General features: G+C 37.2%; 1 protein-coding gene across 7 annotated transcripts in view; it reads left to right on the forward strand.

Annotated features, from left to right (window-relative positions):
- The window catches only part of LOC139144566 (uncharacterized), a 227,577-nt gene that overhangs the window by 46,024 nt on the left and 153,873 nt on the right, over positions 1–27,680 (forward strand). For all 7 annotated transcript variants that reach the window (XM_070715283.1, XM_070715277.1, XM_070715278.1 and 4 more), the window contains exons 2-3: positions 1,157–1,266; positions 3,857–3,907. In XM_070715283.1, coding sequence (XP_070571384.1) covers positions 1,252–1,266; positions 3,857–3,907 — 66 coding nt within the window. In that variant the 5' untranslated portion in view covers positions 1,157–1,251. The remainder of the gene's footprint in view (positions 1–1,156; positions 1,267–3,856; positions 3,908–27,680) is intronic.

Here is a 27,680-nt window from a genome sequence, read left to right on the forward strand (position 1 = left end):
TTCAGGGACTTTGGCCCTGTTTTGGGATTTTTGGTCAAAAATGTCTTTCTCAAAAAGTACTTGTCTGATAGATTTGATGTTCAGTAGACATAGCGGTCTTGACGTTCCGTGTTGTTGTTCATTAGAAAGGTTTAGTTATATAAAGGTAATTACGTGTATGTCTGAAGGCGTGCAGTGGTGTATGCGTATCCGCGCTGACGTGTGAATATTTTGGTTTAGTTGTGCGTTCTTGATGATTTTGCAGTATTTTTTTTTCAGAAACATACAAAATTCGTGTAAGTTTAATCGTGATCTTGTTTTAATGGCAGGAAATCATAGCACGTATGTCTGGTCTGGTACTGATGTAAACTCCAGGGAATTTTCTGATATCAAAGATGTTTGCTAATTTACAATGATACTTTACGAGATTTCCTGTCTAAATTCACGGAAATCATCAAGAAAAATCGTAAAATTGCTACACATAATTATGACTGGATGTGTAGAAGTGTCGTTTCATTACGTTCTGAACGTCTGTTCCACATGTATGCGACGACTTGTTATCAATAAAGATGCTAAGTGTACTGATGGAACGTAATTATGTGTAACCAAACTTCTCCATTTCAATTGCGGTCCAAACGTTCGGTGATGCTTTCATGCTGTTGTTGATTCATCATGGCCCCAACCTTCTGTGTTGCAGTTCATTTTAATCGCAGTCCCCATTTATGTTCCATGTTGCTGTCGATTTGCATAGCAGTCCCGACATTCCGTGTTTTAGTGCATTTTAACCGTGGTCTCAACGTTCAGTGTTGCTGTTGATTTGCATTGCAGTCCTGAATCATGTAAATTCCAGTGTTAAAATGATGACAAGTGGGTACAAGGTTGATGTGTTGATAGTTTATTCTTGTGCATGCAACCGACACAAGAGATTATAGTATTATAAGTGCTGCATAATAAATATTGTTGTTCAAGTAAAAATTCTGTGTTTGTTGCATTCTCATGATATACACTTGAATTAAAAGACAATGTTACGTTATGAGATTTACAAACTTCATAGGTGAAAATTTTACACTTGCTATATTTGCTGGAAAGGAATCTTAATCACAATAATTTGTATTTGTTGCCTTATTATATTATTATATTATTATATTACCTTGATGCATATTTGATTTATTATCAGGAATCTACAGAACTTAAATTTAGATCCTCCAAGATTCCATACAGCAACCTTTGGTATTGTTAGGATACCTCATCTGTATCAATTGAACGTAAAAGATGATGTACAGCATGGTAAGTTATTAAGTGTGTCAGTTCTTAAGCAATACACGTATTGGTAGCACAAGTACAGGGGTTGTCAATGACATGGAACTTATCAGATTGGCTGATTTTCCATTGTCATCTGTCAGCTTATGTCTTCTTTTCAGACCCCACCAGTTCCATTGCTTTGAATTAAGTACAGATTGTTTGAGGTGACTAAACTCAGAGTTGTTCAGTTAGTAGTGAAATTTGCATATTTGTATTTTTTGGGCAATTTTCCCCCTTTTTTGGTAAAAAAATCTTCTCTGAAACTGCTTTTTGATGTCCTTTTTAGAAAGTGTTTGTCAGATTGGTTTGATGGTATGCAGGGCGCTAGGTGTTATCTAAGTCATTTCGTTCAAATTGTAGTGAAATTTTCATAATTGTAATATTGGGACAATTTTTCCAGTTTTTGGTGAGAAAATTTTCTAGTCATCAGATTGCTTTGTAAGTTGTATTGAGATTCATTGGATTGACTAAGTTTGTTCATATCGTAGCAGTGTTCTCCACAGCTTGGAAAAACAGAGGGGCCACCAATTTACATAACAATGTATAATTTGCATATTCTTTTGTTGTGAAATTGTATTCTTTTGTGCAGTTATTAACATATGCATAGATTGCTCTAAAAACAGAGGGATGGCCCACCCCTACAAATCCCCTTGTGGAGAACCCTGTCGTAGTGGAATTTGCACACTTGTAATTTTTGGGGCAATTTTTAACATAATGACCATAGGTCATACTGTTATCGTGATTGGTTGGGTTGAGTTGATGTCGGACAGTCAAAATAACTTATTGTATCTTATTACTGTCAACTTAGCTTTGCTACTTATTGTAACCGTATTATTTTTACACTACTGTTATACCTTATAACCCCAAAATTTATTAAGAGATGCATACATGATTGTCACTCAACAAACCATTTACAAATATGTCTTTTGCTTTTTTTTCCCATGTACATATACATATCCCTTTTCTCACTAAAATTGGCTTCAAAGTGCAATGTGAAAAATAGTCTTTCAGCTATATGTTGCACATTGGTCTGTCTAATTCACAGTGAGTGGGGTTGTTGATAAGTGCCAAAAATACTACGCGTTCATTATGTCTAAGTGCCATTTGCGCTGTTTTTCATGATTTTGGTCAAAAAATAATCTCTGAAAGTGGTTTTTTGATTGGTTTGAAATTTGATTTGCAGGTTACTAGGTGTGACCCCAAGTTAGGTTTGTTCAGATTGTAGTGAAATTTTCAACTTCTGTGAAACTTCTTGTACAATTGCTTATTGAAAATCAATAGCTGTGGAAAAACTGTCAAGAAATATGATATGATGCCATTTGTGCATGCCATTTTGACTGGTTAAGGGTTACGATGTGTGCCTATTTTCAGTTGATAGTTGAAATACCACATATTATATAATAAACCATTCATATAATTAGCATAGAAATGTCTATGTTGTGTTTAAAAAGAAGTTTTGGGGTACAGATCTAATAATTTTGGCCAAGTTTTGCCTGTTTTATTAAAAAAAATACCAAATATGACATTCTGGAAGTCCCTGGTCCAATTGAAAAAAAATTGAGAAGTAATGCACATTTTACCTATGTATTACATAAAAATGCTAATGAGGAACAAAAGTGTAAACTTCAATGGTGAAAATCTGAATAAACATTGGTCACATTGTCTTGGCAAGGCAGTCAATGTAATATATTGTACAAAAAGTGTTGCACTAAAGTCACCATGAGTGAATCTGAAAGAAGTTGTGGTATACACAGATCTTGTAAACAACCAGGCTTTCATTTACAAGATGCAGGGTAACATAAAAAGTGTCATCTGTATACATAGTAAACATTGCTGCTCAATCCAGCAATGTCAGGTTATTAATCACCAACTCTTACATCTGTAGATATGACAATTTTGTATGAAAAATATGCTTGGAAATCAGTTTGAAAGGTTTTGTTTCTTTCCATTGTCATCTTGTATATTTATGGAATCATTTGTCTGTGTAAGTCAAGTAACGGCTTCTGTACAAATCCTTGATTTGATGCTTTGAAATTAAATTAGAAGGGCTTAAAGAAATGTACGTATCTGATGTCACAGGCTCCTTGGTATATATAGGTTTGTGTTTGGAAGTTTCCCAATTTGTCTATGACACTGCAATTAGCTTGGTGGCAGTTTGAGATATAACATTATCATGTCGGTGTGGCAGCATCATTAACAGTGGAAGCTCTAAAGAATGCTCATTATTATATGTTACCTCAGTCTTTGATTGTGCAACCATAGACTGTAGAGAGACCAAATATTGTCCACATTAATTCTATGCTATGCAATATTATAAGAGGACACCTTTGGTATAGCAGATTGTCTCACTAATATGATGTATGGTTTTGTACAAGTGTGCATGATCAGTGGTTGAAACAGTTGCCAACCATTTCATCATACTTCAACGGACGGTGCATCAAAAAGCACTTTACTATGAATATCACAAGCTAAGGTCCATGGAAGCTATAAAATATTGTGTACACACTCACTCCGACTTGCCACATGTACCAAATGTTAACAAAGTGTCATTGGCGCTATTTTTTTTATTTTACAGAGACTGGTTCTCAGACAGATGCGAATGGACATTTTCGCCCTAAAGCTCCAGGTTTGTATGCTATAATATAGTGATATGAGAGTTCATTTATGCACATTTAATCAAAACAAGTGTATGTGCAGGAGGGGAAAAGCTTTTTTAGCTTACATTTGGAAAGACCAATGTGAGGTTATTAGTCCCCACCGTCACCGTCCGGGGGACTTATAGGTTTGGTCATGTCCATGCGTCCGTCTGTGCGTCCGTCCGTTCACGCAGATATCTCAGAGACGCCTGGAGTGATTTCGTTCAAACTTGGTACAAGGATAGTACCCTACCTCATACAGATGCACGTCGATTTGTTTCACAATGCGATCAAATTTGGCCGTGTTAGAGGATTTTTTAGTTTTCACCTCCATAGACTCCCATGTATAAGGCAGTCCATACACTCCCATGTATAAGGCAGTCCATAGACTCCCATGTATAAGGCAGTCCATAGACTTCCATGTATAAGGCAGTCCATAGACTCCCATGTATAAGGCCAAGAAAAATAAAAATTTAGCAGGGATAGAAATACTTTTTTATTTCTTGTGGCAAAAGTTTGCCACCGGATATGAAATCTGGTGGCAATTATGAAAAATCTGGTGGCAGTTTAACACATTATGTGATCGGTATAATACAACATTTTGTCATTGCCACATACTCATTCTAATTTATAAATTCTTGAAAATATGGTGAGTACACGTCACAAAAAGTCAACCCATACTGCAGGCCTCGAAAAAAAAATTTTCAAACTTACCGTGGGACACATGAATTTCATTTTTACTTGGCCGAGAGGAAAAATTACTTGCCCTAAATTTCTAATAACTGTACCAGTAATTTGTAACAGAGAGCAAGAGTTTGGCCATATGAAGTGAATTCAAAGAGGGAAAAAACAGATTCAAACAAGAACTACATCTTGTTAAAATGAAGGACTATTACCAAATCTGAAATGTCCCAGAAGAAATGTGAGAATACTTTAGTCTTTTCTGTAGATTTTGGCCATTTAGAAAACATCTTTGAATTTGGAATTTTTCCACAACCTAGTCCAAATTAAAATCTTTGCATAAGAGTAATAAGATTGTGTGATTTACAATGTGCATGGCTGGCTGCTGCTCTTTATTATCAAGCTGAGATCACAAACAACTGCTCTGCTAGTGTTTATCTGCCAATGCATATGCACATGTACATCTGCAACTCTTTTACCTGTTTACATGTTTGCTCACTGAGCACAGCAGTCTTTCAAAGTTTATTGATGAATGTATTCGTCAAGAGAGCAGATTCAAGTTTCGTTTTCGTTACTCTTCAGTGCAGATTTGTTTTCTGTAAGTGAGAGCCGATCCCTAAAAACCAAGGTCACGTAATTTGAAACTGTCTGCATCTCACGCACTACGTAGCTGCAATATGTGGCCTCCTTGGTCGACTTAGCTGTGGGTCCATAGCTGTGGTGTTTTCGGACGGTATTCCTGCCTTTACGGGCTGGTTTTGACTTTTGTGGTGGCGGGATTAAAATCTTAAAAGTCAAAACCAGCCCGTAAAAGGCAGGAATCCCGTCCGAAAACACACAGCTATGGACCCACAGCTATGGTCGACTGAGCCTGTCTCGACTACGATGTAAACTTGTACTTTTTCATCTGGGTGTTGATTTACGTTGAACAGTAAGCATTGCCGAGATCTATGGCTTTGAATAAGTTTACATCCATTTACAAAGCACATGGTGCAATTACACTATCGCGTGAAGCCGATCGACTGTCATTCAACTCATACGCTTGCACAAAGAGAATGGCGACCACTGTCAAGAGCATACCACTTTACGGCACACATACAAAACAGTGAGTTCACTCCGTGTCGTCGGAGGAGAAACATGTCGCAAAACTCTATTTTTACACTTTTTGTGTTTTACAACAGCAAGAACGATTATTTTGCGATGTCGGGCGGATTTTCAAGGGTTTTCAGAAAACACTTCTGAGAGTTGAAGGACTTACAATGATTGTAGACGTGTACAGACCTAATGAAATACGTTTTCAAGCTTGAATTGTCAAGAGCTTAGTTAATTCAACCGCTGGTGGACTTGCCCGTCGGACAGGAAGCATATTGATTTTAATTGCCCGACCGCAAAATCACTAGCAACGGGCGTCGGGCGATAGGAATTTTTGAGCCTGTACTGGCTAATGAATTGCAAGTATTTATTATTATTTAATTCACGCATGCTGCACTTTGGCTTTGTTTTCAAAATGTCACAACATGCTTTTATCTTGTGCCCTATGACTGCATTATGCGGCTATCACAGAGAACAACAACATGTCAAGTGTACAAAAGCTGCTGTCATCGATGTGGAGATTAGCCAATCACAAGTTTGGCTTCACGCTATGTTTTCATTCATGCCAAAATGTCGCAATTAGTTTGTTTGTTTTTTTTACTAATGAGTTTTTTCCGCCGTCCGACAACGCGTGCTCCTTCTGTGTTCCTTCATTCAAGCCGTAGGATCGATGACATGATGACCCAAAATTTAGTGGCAGAAAAATACCACCAGAAAAAAATTTTGGTGGCAGATTGACAGTTTTTGGTGGCAAATGCCACCATTGCCACCGATTATTTCGAACACTGTTTAGTTTCTCATCGTATTCATATTGCAAAAAGGATGCAGTGACACAGTTTTTAGTCCCCACAGATAAAGTCCAGGGGGCTTATAGATTGGGTCATGTCCGTCCATGAGTCCATCCATGAGTCCATCCGTTCACGCAGATATCTCAGACACTTTGACAAAATGTCACGTGACCTTGGTGACCTTTGACCTCAAATATACATATTTGTCCATAACTCAGCAACCACAAGTGCTACACCCTTCATATTTGGTATGATTGGACACCTTATGACGCCACGTATTGTACCTCATTAATTATGTGCATATCTAATTATATTACCATGCCCTGTCCATTGGGTTTTAATTGGTCGAGCTGAACCATGCGACTGCCCACAAATACACAGTAATGGTTTGTTTTCATGCCCGTGAATATGAATAATATCGTAAACATAGTAACTTTACGGCTAAAACAAAAATTGTGATTTGTACAATGATCATAATCAACCACAAAATAAAATGGAGCATTTGTGGGCCAAGTTCAGACACATTTTTTAGTCCCCACTGACACCGTCCGGGGGGACTTATAGGTTTGGTCGTGTCCGTTCGTGTGTGCGTCCGTGCGTGCGTCCGTCCGTTCACGCAGATATCTCAGAGATGCAAGGAGCGATTTCATTCAAAATTGGTACAAGAATTACTTCATATGTCATACAGATGCACGTCAATTTGTTTTGTGATACGATCCAATATGGCCACCAGGCAGCCATTTTATTACGATTTTTCATGTACAGAGCCATAACTCAGACACGTTTCAACTGATTTTATTCAAAGTTGGTACAAGGACATTGACCAATGTCATAGATATGCACGTCAATTTGTTTTGTGATACGATCCAAAATGGCCGCCAGGCGGCCATTTTTAATGATTTTTTCATGTACAGAGCCATAACTCAGACATGTTTCAACCGATTTTATTCAAAGTTAGTACAAGGACATTGACCAATGTCATAGATATGCATGTCAATTTGTTTTGTGATACGATCCAATATGGCCGCCAGGCGGCCATTTTCTAATGATTTTTTCATGTACAGAGCCATAACTCAGACATGTTTCAACCAATTTTATTCAAAGTTGGTACAAGGACATTGACCAATGTCATAGATATGCACGTCGATTTGTTTTGTGATACGATCCAATATGGCCGCCAGGCGGCCATTTTGTAACGATTTTTTCATGTACAGAGCCATAAGTCAGGCATATCCAACCGATTTTATTCAAAGTTGGTACAAGGACATTGACCAATGTCATAGATGTGCACGTCAATTTGTTTTGTGATACAATCCAATATGGCCGCCAGGCAGCCATTTTCTAACGATTTTTTCATGTACAGAGCCATAAGGCAGGCATATCTCCACCGATTTTATTCAAAGTTGGTACAAGGACATTGACTTATGTCATACATATGTACGTCAATTTGTTGCATGATATGATCCAATATGGCTGCATGGCAGCCATATTGGTTACAATTTTTCGTGTCCTTAGCCAAAACTTGGGCACGTCTCAACTGATTTTATTCACCGATTTTATTTAAACTTAGTACAGGGACATCGACCTATGTCATACATATGCACATTGATTTGTTTTGTGATACAATCCAATATGGCTGCCATGTGGCCATTTTTTCCGATTTTTTCATGTCCGGAACCATAACTCAGACATGTGTCAAGCAACTTTATTCAAAGTTGGTACAAGGACATTGACTTATTTATACATATGTATATCGATTGGTTTCACGAGATGGTCCAATATGGCCACATGGTAGCAATTTCGTTATGGTTGTTTCATGTCGAGAGCCATAACTCTGGCAAGTCTCAACTGATCTTATTCAAAGTTGGTACATGTACATTGACTTATGTCGTACATATATTGTTAATTTTTTAAACAGTAAGATCAAATATCGCTGCATGGCGGTGAATTTGTTACAATTTTCTTATGTACAGAGCCATAACTCAGACATATTGTCACCAGTATCATTCAAAGTTGGTACAAGGACATTGACCTATTTCATACATATGCTCCTCAATTTGTTTCACGTCATGTAGCAGTAACATGCCAATTATTGAAGTTTCGTAAATAGGCTGATATGTCAAGAAATACTGCATCAAATTCATGAAACTTTGTACAGGTGTTAAGCTCACATTGCTTTAACATTGAAAAAGACATTTATCAGTGTCATTTTAATTAATTTGTAATTGCATAAGTAATGAACTTTCCTAATTGGGGTGATATAGCCACAAATTAATACAACGTCAAATGTGATGAAACTTGATACAGATGTTGATCTCATAGTGTTGTAAATACTGCATCAAACTTTATGAAATATGGTACAACTGATAATCTGTTAAGTGTTAGAATTGTATGCAAAAATGTTTTGCAACATCCTGTTGATTAATTCCTAGTAGACTCATTTTATGAACTTTAGGATGGTGGCCTACTTTGGTTTTATGTTTTCATCACCATGGAACTCATTCTTGGCCATTGAGTGCCATCTGTATCAAAGTATTTTATCACAGACCTAATTAATGAAGAGGACTCTATCCTCTCTGAGGACATGTAATCAAAGTACCCATTAACAAGTGGGGACTGTGTCATCAACGATGACTTTTCAAAAAGATCTTCGGCTTTGCAAAATTTTTGCAGTGCACGCACTACTCACTAACATGTTCCTGAGCCAAGTTGTCGTTCACACGGGAAATTTTTGTAAACTTTGATGATTTTTGGGGGTTCGTTGATAATATAATTGAAATAACAGATTCTGCGCTGACCATTATCGTTTATTTATGGGCACGGGCAAGAGGAAAGCCAAATTAACGGACTCAGCCAGCGTCGTCCGTTATTTCTATAATAACACTCAACAGTGATTTCTGGGCTTACCTGACACAGTATTTTATATCGCTGTTTCAAACCAAACTTATTAAACAATCCCTTGATACAGAAGTGACATTTTGGTATTTGACGCAAAATTATTCTAAAATACACAGAGAAATTGATGTCTTCGTAATTTATAAATACTCATATAAAAAAGCCGTCCCCTTGTAACAATGAAATACTCGGCCTGCACTGCATCACATGGCTGGCCTGAAAATGGAAATAGAACATGTACAGCTGCTTGCAAGTGAAAAGGTTCATTCACGGTTATGCTACAAAGGTGTTCATTGCAAACCACTGTTCCTCTACATGTATGATCAGACCACTGTCATGCAAGGCGTGAGCCACACGACAGAAGCCCAAGCCCCACAGCCAACTAAGGCTACAATTATTGCAGCTATGTTGACATCGTTAGTATCGATAATGGAAATTTAGCTGACCCGCCCAGTTTGACGTTGTAAAGATAATTTTCTTGTTTTAAACTGATAGCTCTGTAAAAGTGATCGTCATAACAACAGTGAATGCAGGGCTCAAAGTTAATATTTTCAGTTGGTTGCATGCCTCTAAGTCGAAGTTTTAGGGGCAAACCCAATCTGATTAAAATCAGATGCAGAGTACGGCGACGTCTTCTTCTGCGTACGCGGTATTCTCTTGCTGTTGTGAAAGGCGACACATCCCAACCTGTTTTAAGAAATTTTTTTTCAAATAAAATGAGGTAAACAAAATTCTTTAAAATCTACATATGCAAATTTATGTAAATTTAACAAAATTTGGCAGATGAAATTACAAACCATATTATTACAATATTTAAACCTCAGTAAATATTGTATATTGCACATTTCATACCTGAAACCTGGACTAAAAATACCAATTTCTGTCAGTGACTTCAATACGAATACGAATACGAATACAAAAACGAATACGAAAATGAATATGGAGAGGAATACGAAAATAACTTCAGCATCGTCATGGAGATAGAAAGAAGGTTGATGCTTAAGACCCCCCCAGCTTATTGTTTGAGGTAACAGAGCAGGCGCATCAAACGAAAATTTAACCCCCAACTTCTAATGAAAAAGACTCTCTCCAGCTCACTTCAGCTGTACAGACTGCACGGTAACTTTATGGAACGTACACTTTTTTGCCAATTCCTAATTTGCATATTTAATGAACTTTCCTAATTAGGGATATATATCTGAATTGACTCGACCAAAGTTGACAAAACTTTCTCCATATATTGAAGACACTATGATACAACAATATTAAAAATCGTTAAGCATTTTTACTTCAGCCAATTCCTAATTTACATATTTAATGAACTTTGCTAATTAGGGATATATATCTGAATTGACTGGACCTAAGTTATACACATTTAAAGATACTATGATACAGCATTATTGAAAGTCATTATGCAATTTTTCTTCAGCCAATTCCTAATTTGCATTTTTGGTGATCTTTCCTCTGAGATTCACTTGATCAAAGTTGACAAAGCATGCTATGTACAATGATGATTATACCAGGTTAAAACAATATCGAAAGTCATTTCACATTTTCATGTCAGGTAATTTATAATTTGCATATCTAATGAGCTTTCACATTTCGGCATATATGGCTTGAAGGACTTGGCCAAAGATAATTACACTTGCTATATAAAGTGGTTATACAATGACAGCAGTCAAAGATCTTTAATATTTTCATTTCAGCTAATTACATATTTGTATACTTCATGACCTTTTAGAATTAATCGGTGGTGAATATTGTTCATTATGTTGATCATAATACTTTCAATGAAGTTGCAAACATGTGGCAAAGGTTCAAATTTACACATAACTGCAATATATAATGAAACACGTGAGCATTTTCAGTTCATATCTGGTTTTTATTGACATTTGCTTATGTATGTGGGATCTGCCTGTCCCATTGCTATAGACATTGATATGCATGTTCCTAAAGTTGATCTCCAGTACCTAAGTTGCAGATCTTATTTGCTTTTGACAATTTTGTTTTTCTGGTTTAAATATTTCTTGAATGGACCAATTCAAACCGAATGTGAGCACACGGTTTGTGACGTTTTTTTGTAAATTTCAGTTCTATCTTGTCACAGTGTCAAACACTTTGTTGTAGTCAGTGATAGGATGTGAAAAACATTGTGAACGAAGGGGAGTAATGAATGTCAAATACACAGTTTGCTCACAGGTGTTTCCCTAGACAAGAGGACACATGTAATTTCCATGTAATGAAAAATTATCAGAATATTTATTGAAATTACCAACTTAGCAAACTATACATTTGATTAATTTAAATCGTCTAGAAGTAAAATACAGATCAACGTAAACTGAACGTACAAATATTGAACTTCACTAAAGTGTTAGTGTAATGAATTTACCTGTGACCCAATCTTTAATTCCTGGCATTATGGGAAAGCTCCATTAACTTAGGAATACCCGACTTCCCTAGAGGATCTATTTCACAGACCTGCCTTTCCTACAATGGCACTACAATGGCACCAGCTGGATTAGATAAACATTACAATGGAACATTCACACCTTGGGGATTAAAAGTCTTCTGTTTGTCACCCGAGTTGCTCAGGCAAGGACTCGGGTTTCAGGTACCTTGCAACTTAATGCAGCCTTCCCCTAATGGATTGAAGGTTCCGTACCAGTGTTTTCTCTAGGGTGTGAGATTGCATGATTCCCCACCTATGCCTGATGTATTTGACATGCCCCTTGGAGACTGTCTCAGGGGCGAAAATCGCCCCTAAATTGTTTGCCACACCATTCACTGTACTGACGAGTGAAAGATTCATTGGGGTAATAGACAGTATTTGGAATAGCCAAATTGTATAGACAAACTCTAAATTATTTGTCACACCATTCACTGTACTGCCTAATGAAAGATTCATTGGGGTAATAGACAGTATTTGGAATAGCCAAATTGTATAGACAAACTCTAAATTATTTGTCACACCATTCACTGTACTGCCTAATGAAAGATTCATTGGGGTAATAGACAGTATTTGGAATAGCCAAATTGTATAGACAAACTCTAGGCATGTTCTTCCTTCCACTGGCAGATACAACTATAAATTCCCCTCCCAAGACCCTGCTTTCAATGTCGTTCATGATGAAGTTATTAACAATGAGCTCCAAATGCCATTGTGTACAAATATTGGAACAGTTAAAGACTCACATGATGTCTAATTTGTACGTGTACTCTTTGTTTGTTTTTTGATGCATGAAAAGGTAACGTTGTCTGATCACGTCTTTTTCACCAGTGAACTGAGTGATATTTCAGAAAATGCAGCCACTGTGAACATTAAGGTTGCTTGTGAAAATACACCACCTTCCGCATGACATCATCGGAGCTTGCTGACCACTGATGCTAATTATGATGATCTTGTTTCAACCTCTGCCAATTTTCAGACTGATACAGCAGATACCAATGGTAACCCTGCGGAAATGAAAAGAAGAGAAAGTTGATGTTTGGCAAGACATTTGGCTAACTACTTATTCTTGGCTAGAAAAAACACAAAAGGTTGTGGAATGTTGTACAAAATTTGTCAAGAAGCTGGTAAAATAACTCCATTGTCCTGAGAGAAAGGATGCACTAATTTTAAGACATCCACACTAATGTGGTGTGCTGCAAGTATGAAACTTCAGGAATCCAATAAAGAAATCACAATGTGGTTATGTATGAAACTAAAAATGAAGATGCAGTTCTTGTGGCCATAACCCGTATTTATTAGTGAAGGAAGCAGTGGCAACTGACAGACACTCATCATCGCTAGTATTGTATAGCTGCAGTGTGACCGACAACTTTCAAGTTCGATCAAACTGTGGGGGAAACCTTCATCTTATTGAAAAGGATGCCAGTGCCATAATTGATAAACTCTGTCAGGCAAAGAGATAAAACAGTCTTGAAACAATCAAAATGGTTGGAGTAGGAAGTTACTGACATTTTGTCATGGTTGGACACAAGAATGGTGAACAGCGCCACCACATCCTTCAGTTAAACTGAAGCTATCCTTCAGTTAAACTGAAGGATGTGGTGGCGCTGTTGATTGGCACTGAAATAGCCTGCATTTAGACTATCCACTTATGCACTTGAAATACTGCTTTAATCAGGCAGCATCTGAATGTTAATAAATCAATTAAATATACATAGAGGTGTGATATGTAATTTGAAATCACAACATACAGATATTTAATCCACTTCAATACACGTCCCCAAGTAAATATCACATACATGAACGAGGTAAAACATTTAGAAAGGGATTAGTTTGTAAGTTTTCAAGCAAACAATGATTTCTCACCATATATTGGTTTGGTCTTGAGTATGCATACTGTGTGTCCACCCTTCCTAAACTTCAGAAAGTAGATGCTATACTGTAATCGGCCATCTCTGCAAACTGCTTGCATTCTATCACTGTTCTCATTGTACTGAAGACCAGCAAGAGATAGCCTGAAATTTGAGCAAATATTTACATCTCAAATTTTATAATTATCATTTTGGTCACAACCAAGGGATTTATTCCACTATTGCACATAACCCCCAACTGCAAATACTTCTTTATTGACTGCAAATTTTTTTTTTTTTTTTTTTTTTTATCAGTCCATCATCCAACGGGCGTTAGCCCAATTACATGATGAGGTATGCATAACCCACTAACTCCCCCAATGGAGCAATGAGGAGTAAAGTGCCTTGCTCAGGGGCACAACACCGTACTAGAGTCTTGAACTCACCGTCCTCTGACAGTGAGTACTTTATGAGTACTTTAAAGGTTACTGTGGTTTTACGATTTATCCGGACACCAAACTTGCTAATTACCCAGCAACTTCGCTGATGATATTGATACTTTGATGAGTAATTACCAAAGCACTTGGGTAATTCACCTCAAACTTGATACTTGATCTAGCTGCAGTAACTCCATGGGTGGCAAATTGTAAACACAGCCGCTGACAGCCACAGTGCATACAGTGATAGCATAAACCAATTTGAGACATGAGTTTGCACTCGAAGTATTCAACAGTGTACCCATACAAAAAATTGCTGAACAAAGTGATGAGAATGGCACAGGACAAATACAACAGTCCTACTTAAATAATCTTTCCGCTCAATTCGTGCTGATTTAGGCACAATTATTGAACACCACTCAAACTTTCAATCACTTTCCTAAATCGACTTACACCTGAAGAAATTGTAAAGGAAGCTAGAATACAGAAAAGATTTTCAATCTCTCCATCTCCATGAACGCATTCCTCGATCACATTTATGCTGATAGACAACCATTGCCAAAAGGCAGCAAAACTCAGCAACGATATCGAGCTACACTGACATAGTATTTCATATCCCTGCATCAAATTAAATTGAAAACACAATCCCATCAGTAACATTTGGTAAAATTTTCACATGAATCATATCTTAAAAAATGTGAAACAAAGATTCAGATCCTTAGATCCCTTCAGACTCAGATCTCAGATCCTATAACTTCAGAAGCAGATTCAAATTTACAAGCCCTTTACAATACCCGTATGATTACAATATTTATTGCTGGCGCAAATAAACTTGGAACACCGAAGTCCCTATATACATAGGAAAACCGCTGGCGATATCCCTATATCGCCAAGTGATTAGCCAAAGCGGTATCGCTATGAGTTAGATCATCTTACAGTTTGTTTATCGAAAACACTGCGGGGTGCCCATACTGCATGTGTTTCATAGACAAAAAGCATAGAGCAGAGGCCGTTCAATTTGCGTGAATGATGGTACAAGAAAGGATTGACGTTTTGAGTAAAGTTACTTGGGTAAATTTCGATGAGCAGGGAACCTGTTGAAGCAACCGTTTTGACAGACTTTCCCTCAAAATGAAGAAAGAGTGTAGGTGAGAAAACGGTAGGTGTTGTCATTGAGCTCGCTATCGTTTGGCTTCGTTTCGTTGTGCAGGCGTGTCATCATAAATGCCGTCATTTCCACTATCTCACAAAAATTGTAAATTACGCCCGTTATTGTGGTTAAATCTGTATTTTTAACTTTCATTTTTATAAACTGATCAGCTTACGTTGAGGTTTAAAATGTGCGTCTCTTTCTTGTACACTGTGGACCTTTATTCACGTTTTTAATACGCCCATCGAGCGATGTAATATCTCGAGCATGTACTTCGACAATATCCATTCAAAGCGACAGTGTTTCCTTGAGTGAAATTCAAAGTCGCTAAATTTCTAATTTCGTTTCGAAGAAACCGGTTTGTCAATAGACCCTCGTTTCTCGAGGATCTATGGTTTGTCGACCGGTGTAAAGTAGATGCGTTAAAGTGAGGAATAGACGGTTGTGAACATAACCAATGGTACCGCTACGTTACCGGTACGTTATCGGCCGTGCGAGTTGCTGGGTAAAACTTCCTGGCTTTGACGTTTTTTTATCCGACATGTCGTAGCGAAATTCTGTGAGAACTAATACTGGCAAGGTTTCGGTTTTCGGAGAATTTCAGTGTATCAGCTGATTATCAAGTTGAAATAAAGCGCGAGCGCGGATGGTCCGACTTGTTGCTGCTGGCGCACGGCGTGGTGTGGCGGGGAATCTCTGTTACAAGCATCCAACTGTCGGCCATAACCTCTACGGTCGCCATCGACGGCTTTCGTGATTTTGAAGAATAAACTAAACCGTAGATAAAGCTAGACCTTTGCTCGGCTTTGTTTCTGAAAACCTCTCCTCAGAGGCAAAGGCGACGTAAACCGTGTCCGAGTCTCGGCTTGACATGACACAAGAAAGTCATAGTTCAATCACATTTATTGCGTGCGTCATACAGATGATATCATTATTCATAGGGGTATCCGATTGAAGTGGATACATACTATTCTCAAGAAACGTACGATGAAAAAGGACAGGCTAAATAAAAATGTTTCAATCATATCATCAATTGCAAAGAACGCTGAAATGCTGCAGATTTTAATCGCTATGGCAAAGTTTATTTTTTGACCTCAACGTTATCCGATCGAGAACGTAAACTTAGTTTGACCCAAAGTTTGAAAATGTATTTTCTGATCTCCCGCGGCATGGCCTGCAGCCCAGCCAGTGACGTCGACGTTTCGTACTTCGAATTCTGAGAGCTACATCAAATCGCCACGGTCAGCGGACAAGAAATTACTATTTCAAATCGCTATCACCAAAAAATTACAGAGAAATGAGACAACACGGTGAGAAAAAAGGCATATCATCAATGATGTTGATAACCCTACATTTTGCTTCAAAACGGGGACCTTTTCAAACCACCCAGATTCCCGATACCAACTCGCCCGAATTCATTGACAATTTGTTGGGCGAGCCAACGATATATTTTTCCTGCAAACGTAAACAGACTTGCACTGAGCACTGAAAGGAATAGTTGGCGATATCTTTACCAAAACTGAAAAAAATGGCTGAAGAAGTAGCCACCTCTCAGGCAGTACACGGCCAAGGTAAACCTGAGCGTTCATATTCGACTAATGCCAAATGGAGCATTTTCAACGAAAACGGCGATGTCTAGGCGATGACTTATTTTTAAAGTTGAAGAAAAATGCTTAAAATTTTGGTTGTGTTAGTCAATCTATCGAAATATTTTTGTTCCAACTGATAAAATCATAGACAGTCTCGATTATACCATCCATAATTAATATTTACAGACTATATCGGCAGGGGGGATGTGAATTTCAACACAAGGAACGCGGTACGAACGAACGTGTAATCTCAAACAACGGGCGAGTTGGTTTCGTGCCAATATGACTAAAATCAGATGTAGGTTCCCTGGTCATTGAAATTTACCAACGTAACTTTACTCAAAACGTCAATTCTTTATTGTACCATCGTTCACGCAAAATGAACGGCCTCCGCTAAGGCGTTTTGTCTATGAGACACAGCATGGGCACCCCGCAGTGTTTTCGATAAACAAAGTGTAAGATGACCCAATGCACTAGCGATACCGCTGTTGGCTGATTACTTGGCGACATAGGGATATTCCCAACGGTTTTCTATGTATATAGGGACTTCGGTGTTCCAAGTTTATTTGCGCCAGCAATAACCCTTTCACCCCCAGTTCCCTGTACACAGGTCCAACTTTACCATAGAAAACAATGGATTTTTTTGGACAAACCATGGTGGTGAAAGGGTTAAAATAATAATATGTATATGTGTACAAGGCAGGTACGGGGGGGGGGGGGGGGGGGGGGGAAATGTTTACATAAACGTTTTTGCTCAGCAAGTTTCAACGAACGCGGGTCTACAATTACAGATTAGCTAACTTGCTTCTTCCGACCCCTAAATTCCTGATCTAGCCTGGGGTCACTAGCCGCCAACATTGATTAGTTATATTCCCTCGCCATCAATATTACGAACGATGGTAAAATATGGACAGTAGCCGGCATTTACATGATCGTCGCGGTCTTGATCGTTTGATAGCTCGTGTTTTTATCTCTGTGTATTGACTATAGGGGGTATATCGGCACTGACCCCCAGTCTGCACTGACCCCTGGCATTTGAATGTTGACTCGACTGATTGCCTACACACGTGATCACATAACAAGTGGAATCATTGCGCACCCTGTCTTCGACTGATGATGTTCTGATTCTGAGATCGAAGTTTTTTTAAGTTTACAGAGAACGCCACATTAACCCGTCAAGCCATTTAGCGAAATGCCTTGTAAAACAGAGAGTCATTTGGCCAGATAACAAGTAAATTGGCGGTCAACTTCAGTGGTCTGGTACAGCGATTGTAATACAAAAGTCAGCAGGAAGCCCAACTCTGGCCATAAAATTGATACTGGCTGCGTAAACATTGCACAGTGGTACAAACCATTTCTCTCATGGTGTATCTTAGAAAATAAACTGAATCGAATGAAAAATAATTCACAATTGACACCGATTGAGATTACCCGCTGATTTTAGTGTTTGCAATGCTGTACCCAACCAGTGAAGTTGATCGCCAATTTATTTGTTATCTGGCCAAATGACTCCCTGTCTCACTAGGCATTTTGCTAAATGGCTTGACGGGTTAATGTGGTGTTCTCTGTAAGACTCAAGATAGAAATAAAATAATTTCTAAAGCCTTTTAAAATCTAAATTATATTTTATTTTTCAGTATAGTACATCAAACTTTGTAACTTGTGAAATTTGAATTCCGAATCTGTATCTGAAGTTATAGGATCTGAGATCTGAGATCCGAGGATTTGAATCTGAGGAACTGAGGATCTGAATCTGAGGATCTGAAAAGTCAACTCTACCGAGTGGGACTATTCTATTTGGGTGACAGAGACAGAGGGTCATAGGATTATAAATAAACTGAGTAGCGTAGGATTTTCCTCACAATACTGTAACAGGAATTCCAATGTCCCCTTGTTTTAACGTCAGTAATAGTTTTTCTGCTCTGAAAAGTAATTTAACAAACTCTAACGACCCATTATACTCTCCTAACCTCTCCGTAGTTTAGTTTTACATGTAACACGGATGAACTGCACACATATACATACATGTATGTTGGTTTTACTGAGGAATGCTGTTCAGTGGAATGCCAACCCCTGGTCACAAATTAGTTTATGGCACTCGTGTGATACTCATTGGTGACTTTGTATACACTCATGCAGCCAGATCAAATATCAAGTTTGAGGTGAATTACCGAAGTGCTTTGGTAATTACCAATCAAAGTCTCAATATCATCAGCGAAGTTGCTGGGTAATTTGCAAGTTTGGTGTCCGGATAAATCGTAAAACCACAGTAAATACTTTCAAAATTACTCGTACCATTCTTAGACGCATATGACATAAATACTGAAAAGATACTGATGCGAGTTACTGATACAGTACCTGCAAATCATCCCAATGTAGGAAAAGGCTTTGTACTTTGGCACAAACACCAAAACAAAGCTATGGAATGCCTCTAAGCCTGATGCTTGAAATTGCGGAGATAACTTTTCTATGTCTCTAAGGTAGTTCTGTGCCATCACATTTGTCTCTAACTTCACTGATGCCTTGGAATCTGAAAATATATCAAATTAGACTGTGAATGGAATCGCAACACTTTTTAATAACATATCTTTTCTTTGAAAATGATGTTACCAATATTCACAGGATTTAATGATAATTATATTATACCAGTATATTGATGGCACAAATGCAGGGATCTGATTGCTCGAGACATGAAAAGAACTGTGATATATTCGCGATATACCATGGTTGGCACACGCGCAAACTCTCTCCGAGAGCAAAAATCATTTTTGACGTTCCATTTCAGAATTCCAATATACTGTTATGATACAATAGCAATAAGGCACAACCAGCAATGGTATACCACTTTTAACCAGTTCACTCAGTATATACTCGCTATCTCTTGTGCATAGATGTCGTGAACTGGTCAAAATCTTGTGGTATACTGTCACTGGGTGTGCTTTAGTGCTTAAATATGACATATTTTGGACAAGGTAAAGTCTGTCATGTTGATTTAACAATATCTTGGCACCTTACACTTTCTGAACTTTCCAGAATAAAAATGTTTCAATATCACTCAATACCTTACAGCCTGACGGATCATTGAACTAACTTGGCGTCAACCACTGTATTTTTATGCTGAAAGTCATTCAGTTGGCCATGTGCACATTCCTTGAACAGTGGACTGGTATGTCCAGTGTGCTGGTTTTGGACATGGTACAAGACTGACTGGCACATTGCAACAATCAATGGCCCATCTCCATCTGGAGTGCTTGCTGCTGACCGGTACAGGTGGTTAATTATACACTGAAAATAAGAATACATCATGTAACTGTGACTGTGTAAGCAGGAACTGCAGTCAGGTTCACCATGAGACCTTTCAGTCCACCAAAATATGATCAGATATAAAAAAACCATGACAACGTCCTACCAAATAAAATGACATTTGGACTAACAGTTTACAAGTTATCAGTGCTTTGGACGCCAGGTAGATGGACAGACACACAGACATAGACTATAGTAATACGGGGCATCATTGGGCCTATGGCAAGTGGTGATGAAATTGGTTTTCAATTGCAGTGTCGGTAGGATTTGAACAGACTTTACTGGATAAGGTATTTTAGGAGAATTTGAAATGTATTTACCTGCACCAGCTGGATATCAAATATCTTGTTCAAACATTGCTCAATTGCTGTGTAGCTGTCGTACTTGACACTTTGTCTGGGACTACCTCAGTCCATCTCTGGCAAGAATGAAACTATCTTCCAAGCACAGCAAATCAAACAGCATAAACTGTTCAACCTCCCCAGTGCTCAATGACTGATGGCATAAGATATTTCTGTTGATGCATGTTACAACTGATAACGTAGCAACTACCTGATAATGTAGTAATTTTTTTCTCACTGATAATGTAGTAGATTTTCCTAACTGATAACTTATAAACAAATTTACCAATAACGTATCAATGAACTGATAATGGATTAAATAAACTGATAACATAGAAAAGTCCACCAATACAGCATCAAAACAACTATAACATATCAATTAACGACAACCTATCTGATCAAGCGATTCATGGAGAGCAATTGATCGATCAATCGATTGATAGATAGATAGATAGATTGATGGATAGATTGGTCAATCAATCTATCGATAGATAATTCAATTACTCTATCGATAGATTGATTGATTGATCTGTCGATGTTCGATAGATGATTGATATATCGATCAATAGAGCTATTGATCAATCTATCTATTGATTGATAAATTAATGGGTAGATTGATCGATAGAACAATGGATCTATCAATTCGATAGAATGATAGATGTGATAAATTGGTTTTTAGATAGATAGATTGATCGATCAATAGATTGATCTGTTATCACACTGTCTAGTACCTAATTTTTAACATAATGACTGAAGGTCATGTTATTGTGATGGGTTGAGTTGGCGTCGGACAGTGAAAATTTTCCGTAAACGACAAAAAGTCAAAAACCACTGAATAGACTGTGTTGATATTTTGTACAGATATTCAGATTGTGTTCAAGGTTCCGATTCCTAAAAATTAAATGGAGTAGCAGTTAGATAGTTTTGGGAAATTGCTAACCCCCCTTTTTAACTAATTGATTTTTAGGGGTCTTTCATACATGTATTTTTGGAAGGTACACCAATCCTGCATTTTTGACTGTCTTATGAGTTGTCCAACAGAAATGTGGTTTCGATGAATGTTAGAAATATGCAGGATGGCTGACTCGATGTATCAGAGATTTCCACACTCTTTTGGGCAACAAATGCAATAAAAGAAGCATATTTCATATTTTAGATTCTCACATTTGAGATGACCCTTGGCATTTGTCACATGACTTAGTCACATAACTAACCTCTTTACCTATTTATACGTGCATTGATTTCAAGACCAGATGTTCAATGTAGATGATATAGTGGCAGAGATTTGTAGTGTCGCTCAAACATGGTCTGCTGGCTTAGAAATAAGATTTGTTTGTGACTTCAGTTCATTTCTCATTGATAATGGTGATGATTTGAAAGTGGACTGACCCATGCTACACAGGAATATTTTCTTGTCTCCCATGACAACGGCCTGAGACAACAAAAGCCTTTTTATTGTTGTGTCCCAACATTATCTCACATCTGCTCACTTCAATCAAGTAAACATCTTTGAGTCAATATACAGACTTTGACATTCACATTCCAGAGATTAAGAATCCACAACGTCACATGTTACAGTCTTTACTCTTAGACAATGAAGTTACAAGTTTTAGGTTAGTTATCAAGCTAGCACCAGCACACTGTACTGAAGATTTCCCATAATTCATCGCGATTTTTACACTCAGAAATTCCTCAGTGAAATCTACTGTGTCTCCCATGTGTAGACAAATTCACAGTCTAGTTTTTTAAATTCTGAAATCGTTCTTTTGAGGACACCATTCTTCTCAATTTCTGTTCTAAATGATTTAGAAAAGTATGCTTGATTGAGAGAGGAGATAGCATTTTTGTAAAATTTTCCACTGATTGTGTCTTCAGCCATACAGAATAATGTGATGGAAAGTAGGGAGACTAGTTGCACCTGTTTTATGAGACAAAAGGATATTGATTTTTTCCAGAAGAAAGACAAAAGATATTTGCATGCTAAGTTTCCTCAGAGAATGACCCCTTCAATTTGTCATAACTTGCTGCCTAAAAGTATGGCATTTGTAGTACCTGCAGAATGTGACTTTTACTGTTATTTAATGGTTTCTTTGAAATTTATACTGAAATACCTAATCGTACTTTTAATAGGCATAATTAATCAAGTATGTAGAGGTTTTATATTAATGCTTTCAGGCAGTACTGAAAAAGTTATAAAAATTTTAATGTCGAGTGTACAAATCAAACTGAATTGTGGGTAATTTATTGTACTGTGCAGCATCTGTTCTTAGCATCTGTCCGTGTGTTCTCACAGAAAATTACAGGGAACAAAAAATTATTTGAGAAGTTTCTCTCCTTTAAATAGAAGCTATATTACAATTAAAACCTGTCATGGATTGATTGCTCTCAAATGATCTGAAACACAGTTATTGCCCATTAGAAACAAATCTATAGCAATATTTATGTAAAGTTCATGAACTTACACAAGGTATTAGACAAAGAGATGACCATGACTTTTGCTGCCCTACTTGATCATCTCTCCCCCTTAAATTGACTAATATATATAGACCTTTTTGTAATAAGGGTGGCAGGCAAGATTGGCTTTACGTTTCCAACACCATGGTAAGGACCAATTCCTGTGGTGGCCTTCTACCAACCTTTTAGCAGTTATTCAGTTTATTCCTATCTTAGCTTCAATTATTACTTTCAACATTTATTTCATTCAGATTTCCTTGGCTTAGTGTATAATTTTGTAATCTTAAAGCCCCAATAGCTGCATATGTTTAGTTTTAGTTTTCCAAGAGTTTTCTTTGAATAAGACCCATGAGAGACTGAAAAAGTGTATAACGCTGCCATGAGTGTCGAGGGTGGCATGTAAATTCAAAGGTTTTAACGTCATTTTAGACTTCCCACCGTTTTCAAAACTAATCATATGACAGAGAAAATAAAGATTACAACAACAAAATGTTAGCCATCGTGTGTTATGCATTCAAGTAAATGGCATCATGCTTGTTTCTGTTATGATCACGAAGTATATGTGCAGGAAATATTGTTTTTTGTATTTTCCCGTGGGGCGACATTTTGTGGGTGTGGCACCCATTTATTATTAAACCTATTAAAACGCGAAGGCATGGTCCAAATCAGTGAGCAGTGATACTTCAATACACGTCCTTCAGTAAGTACATTTAAATGAACCAACTCTGGTTTGAAAATAAAATCATGAAAGTAATGCATAAAATTAGCAGCTATTGGGGCTTTAATTACTGTCAACTTGGCTTTACTACACTTATTCTAACCTCATTATTCTTACACTACTATTATACCTTATAACCACAAAATTTTTCAAGAGACGCATACATGATTGTCGCTCAACAAACCATTTACAAATATGTCTTCTGCTTTTTTCTCCATAAACATATACATAAGCTTTTTCTCATAAAATTGGCTTAAAATTGCAATGTGAAAAATAGACTTTCAGCTACATGTATATGTTGCACATTGACTTTGTGGTCTGTCTAATTCACAATCACAGTGAGTGGGGTTGTTGATAAATGCCGATAATACTAGGTGGTCATTATGTCTAAGCGCCATTGGTGGTATTTTTAGTCCCCACAGACACCGTCCGGGGGGGACATAGGTTTGGTCATGTCCGTGTGTCCGTCTGTCCGTTCACACAGATATCTCAAAGATGCCTCAAGCGATTTCACTCAAACTTGGTACAAGGAGTTCTTCATATGTCACACATATGCATGTTGATTTGTTTTGTGATACGATCCAATATGGCCGCCAGGCGGCCTTTTTATTACAATTTTTTCATGAACAAAGCCATAACTCAGACATATCTCAACCGATTTTATTCAAAGCTGGTACAAGGACATTGACCTATGTCATAGATATGCGCATCAATTTGTTTTGTGATATGATCCAATATGGCTGCCGTACGCCCATTTTGTTAAGATTTTTTCATGTACAAAGCCATCACTCAGGCATATCTCAACCGATTTTATTCAAAGTTGGTACAAGGACATTGACATGTGTCATACATATGATATGATAGATATGGCTGCCGTGCAATATGGCTGCTAGGCGGCCATTTATTGCGATTTTTCATGTACAGAGCCATAACTCAGACATATCTCAACCGATTTTATTCAAAGCTGGTACAAGGACATTGACCAATGTCATAGATATGCACATCAATTTGTTTAATGATGCAATCCAATATGGGGCTGCTGTGCAGCCATTTTATTACGATTTTTTCATTTACATAGCCAAAACTTGGGCATATCTCAACCGATTTTATTCAAAGTTGGTACAAGGACATTGACTTATGTCATACATATACACGTTGATTTGTTTTGTGATACAATCCAAAATGGCTGCCGTGTGGCCTTTTTTTTACAATTTTTGCATATACTTAGCCAAAACTCGGGCACATCTGAACCGATTTTATTCACCGATTTTATTCAAACTTAGTACAAGGACATTGACTTATGTCTTACATATGCACATTGATTTGTTTTGTGATATGATCCAATATGGCCGCTGCGTGGCCATTTTTTTACAATTTTTTCATGTCCGGAACCATAACTCAGACATGTATCGAGCAAATTTATTTGAAGTTGGTACAAGGACATTGACTTATGTTATACATATGTACGCCGTGGCGTGGCGTTGATTTTGTCACAATTTTCTCATGTACAGAGCCATAACTCAGACATATTACCACCAGTATCATTCAAAGTTGGTACGAGGACATTGACGTATTTCATACATATGCTCGTCAATTTGTTTCACGTCATGTAGCAGTATCATGTCAATTAATGAAGTTTGGTAATTAGGCTGATATGTCAAGAAATACTGCATCAAATTTCATGAAACTTTGTACAGATGTTAAGCTCACATTGCTTTAACATTGAAAAAGACATTTATCAGTGTCATTTTAATTAATTTGTAATTGCATATGTAATGAACTTTCCTAATTAGAGTGATATTATCCACAAATACAACGTCAAATAAGATGAAACTTGATACAGATGTTGATCTCATAGTGTTGTAAATACTGCATCAAACTTTATCAAATATGGTACCGGTGATAATCTGATAGTGTTAGGATAGTATGCAAAAATGTTTTGCAACATCCTGTTGATTAATTCCTAGTTGACTCATTTTATGAACTTTAGGATGGTGGCCTACATTGGTTTATGTTTTCATCACCATTGAACTCATTCTTGGCCATTGAGCGCCATCTGTATCAAAGTATTTTTATCACAGACCTAATTAATGAAGAGGACCCTATCCTCTCTGAGGACTTGTAATCAAAGTACCCATTAACAAGTGGGGACTGTGTCATCAATGATGACTTGTTAAAAATGTTTTGAACCATAACTATCCCTAAACAGATTTCGTTCAAACTTGGCACTCAGACATTGTATTGTAATGTACATGTACATGTCAATTTATGGTGTGAGCGGGGAGTGTGTCATCAATGATGACTGGTCATAAAAATAGTCAGTTCACACGCAGTTATTGTAACAGCGGTTCACAATAATATCCACTTCAGTTTTTGATCTGTTGTCCAGACCATGTCAAGATTTTTAGGGGCAAAGTTGTATTGATAAAGTTCTGGCTCTCAAGAATCACAATTTTTATCTGAAAGATGTGTTTTGTTATAACATAATATTGTATTGTGATTGGTAATTACATGAAGCTTAGGTTTATGAACATAGATCATGCATGTAAGAACTGTGATTGTATGAAAACCACTACTTCTGTCTTCTAATATTGAAACCAGACATGAACTGTAAATGCTCATGTGTTTCATTATATATTGCAGTTATGTGTAAATTTGAACCTTTTCTATATGTTTGCAACTTCATTGAAAGTGTTATGATCAACATAATGAACAATATTCACCACAGATTAACTCTAAATCCCAGTATATATCCCCAATCAGGAAAGTTCATTAAAATATGCAAATAAGGAATTGACTGAAATGTTCTCATTAAATATACAAATTAGGAATTGGCTGAAGTAAAAATGTTTAGTGACTTTAATAATATCGTAGGATAGTATCTTTAATGTACAAAACAATTCGTCAGCTTTGGTCTAGTCAAGACAGATAAATATCCTTAATTAGGCAAGTTCATTGAATTTGCAAATAAGGAATTGGCTAAAAGTAAAAATGCTTAATGACTTTCAATGTTGTATCGTAGTATCTTTAATGTACATAGCAAGTTTCATCACATTTGGTCTAGTAAATAAAGGTAAATATTTCTATTTAGGAAAGTTCATTAAATATGCAAATTAGGAATGGGCTGAATTAAAAAACAGGGCCTGAAAAATAAGATTTTTATCCACTAGTCCCCGGACAAGTAACCTCTATTTTTCTACTTGTCCGTAGCAGAAACTCACTTGCCCTGAAAAATTTTCAAAAAAAAAATAATTCTGCTCTTACCCAGATTGTGTCACTTCTCCTACAATGGTTTGTGATAAATTGGTGGTATTTACTGTTTTTAATCGTAAAAACAGTACATTACCATAATGAAACTAATTTAATATGCTTTCGTTGTTTATGGGAATTCTTGCCAGTTACCGCATTAGATGTGTTCAACAGAAATAAATACTACGATGTTTCATCATACTTTTATGAATACAAAAATAGAAGTGATCGAAGACAATAGTCTAATGCACACATTTAAGATGTTTTTTTACTACTGCTGTAAAGTTCACTTCATTGTTATTATTGCCTAAATGACTGATACTTTTCCATTAAAATTGCAAAAAAAACCGGTTGAAAACACTAAATATCTGAGAGGAACTCCTTTCTCTTCATAATAGCAATGGCAACTTGCCATACCTCGGTTTTGACAAGCGAGGTGGCTTTTCTTAAGGTCCGCGACAATCAAGATAGGAGGTCTTGACCATATAAGGAATTCAGTATGGTGGCCTACACAAGCTTGCTGCGTACAATCAAAGAGTGGCATGAGACTCCTTTTGGAGGAATTGCTGGCTCATACAAGTGCAATCAATTCTGTTTGATGCTCCGTGCAGTGTGGCTCGAAATTTCATTCTCCGTACACACTGTGTACTACTATACATGTACATGTAGCTGGCAGGTTAGTGGGTTAGAGTAACCGTGGTTGTCAATAAAGTTTGCTTTACTGTTTCACTGTCCAAATTGTTTGGTGAAAAGTTAGTTGTTCTTTT

This window comes from Ptychodera flava, chromosome 11, assembly GCF_041260155.1.
Source record: "Ptychodera flava strain L36383 chromosome 11, AS_Pfla_20210202, whole genome shotgun sequence".
NCBI lineage: Eukaryota > Metazoa > Hemichordata > Enteropneusta > Ptychoderidae > Ptychodera > Ptychodera flava.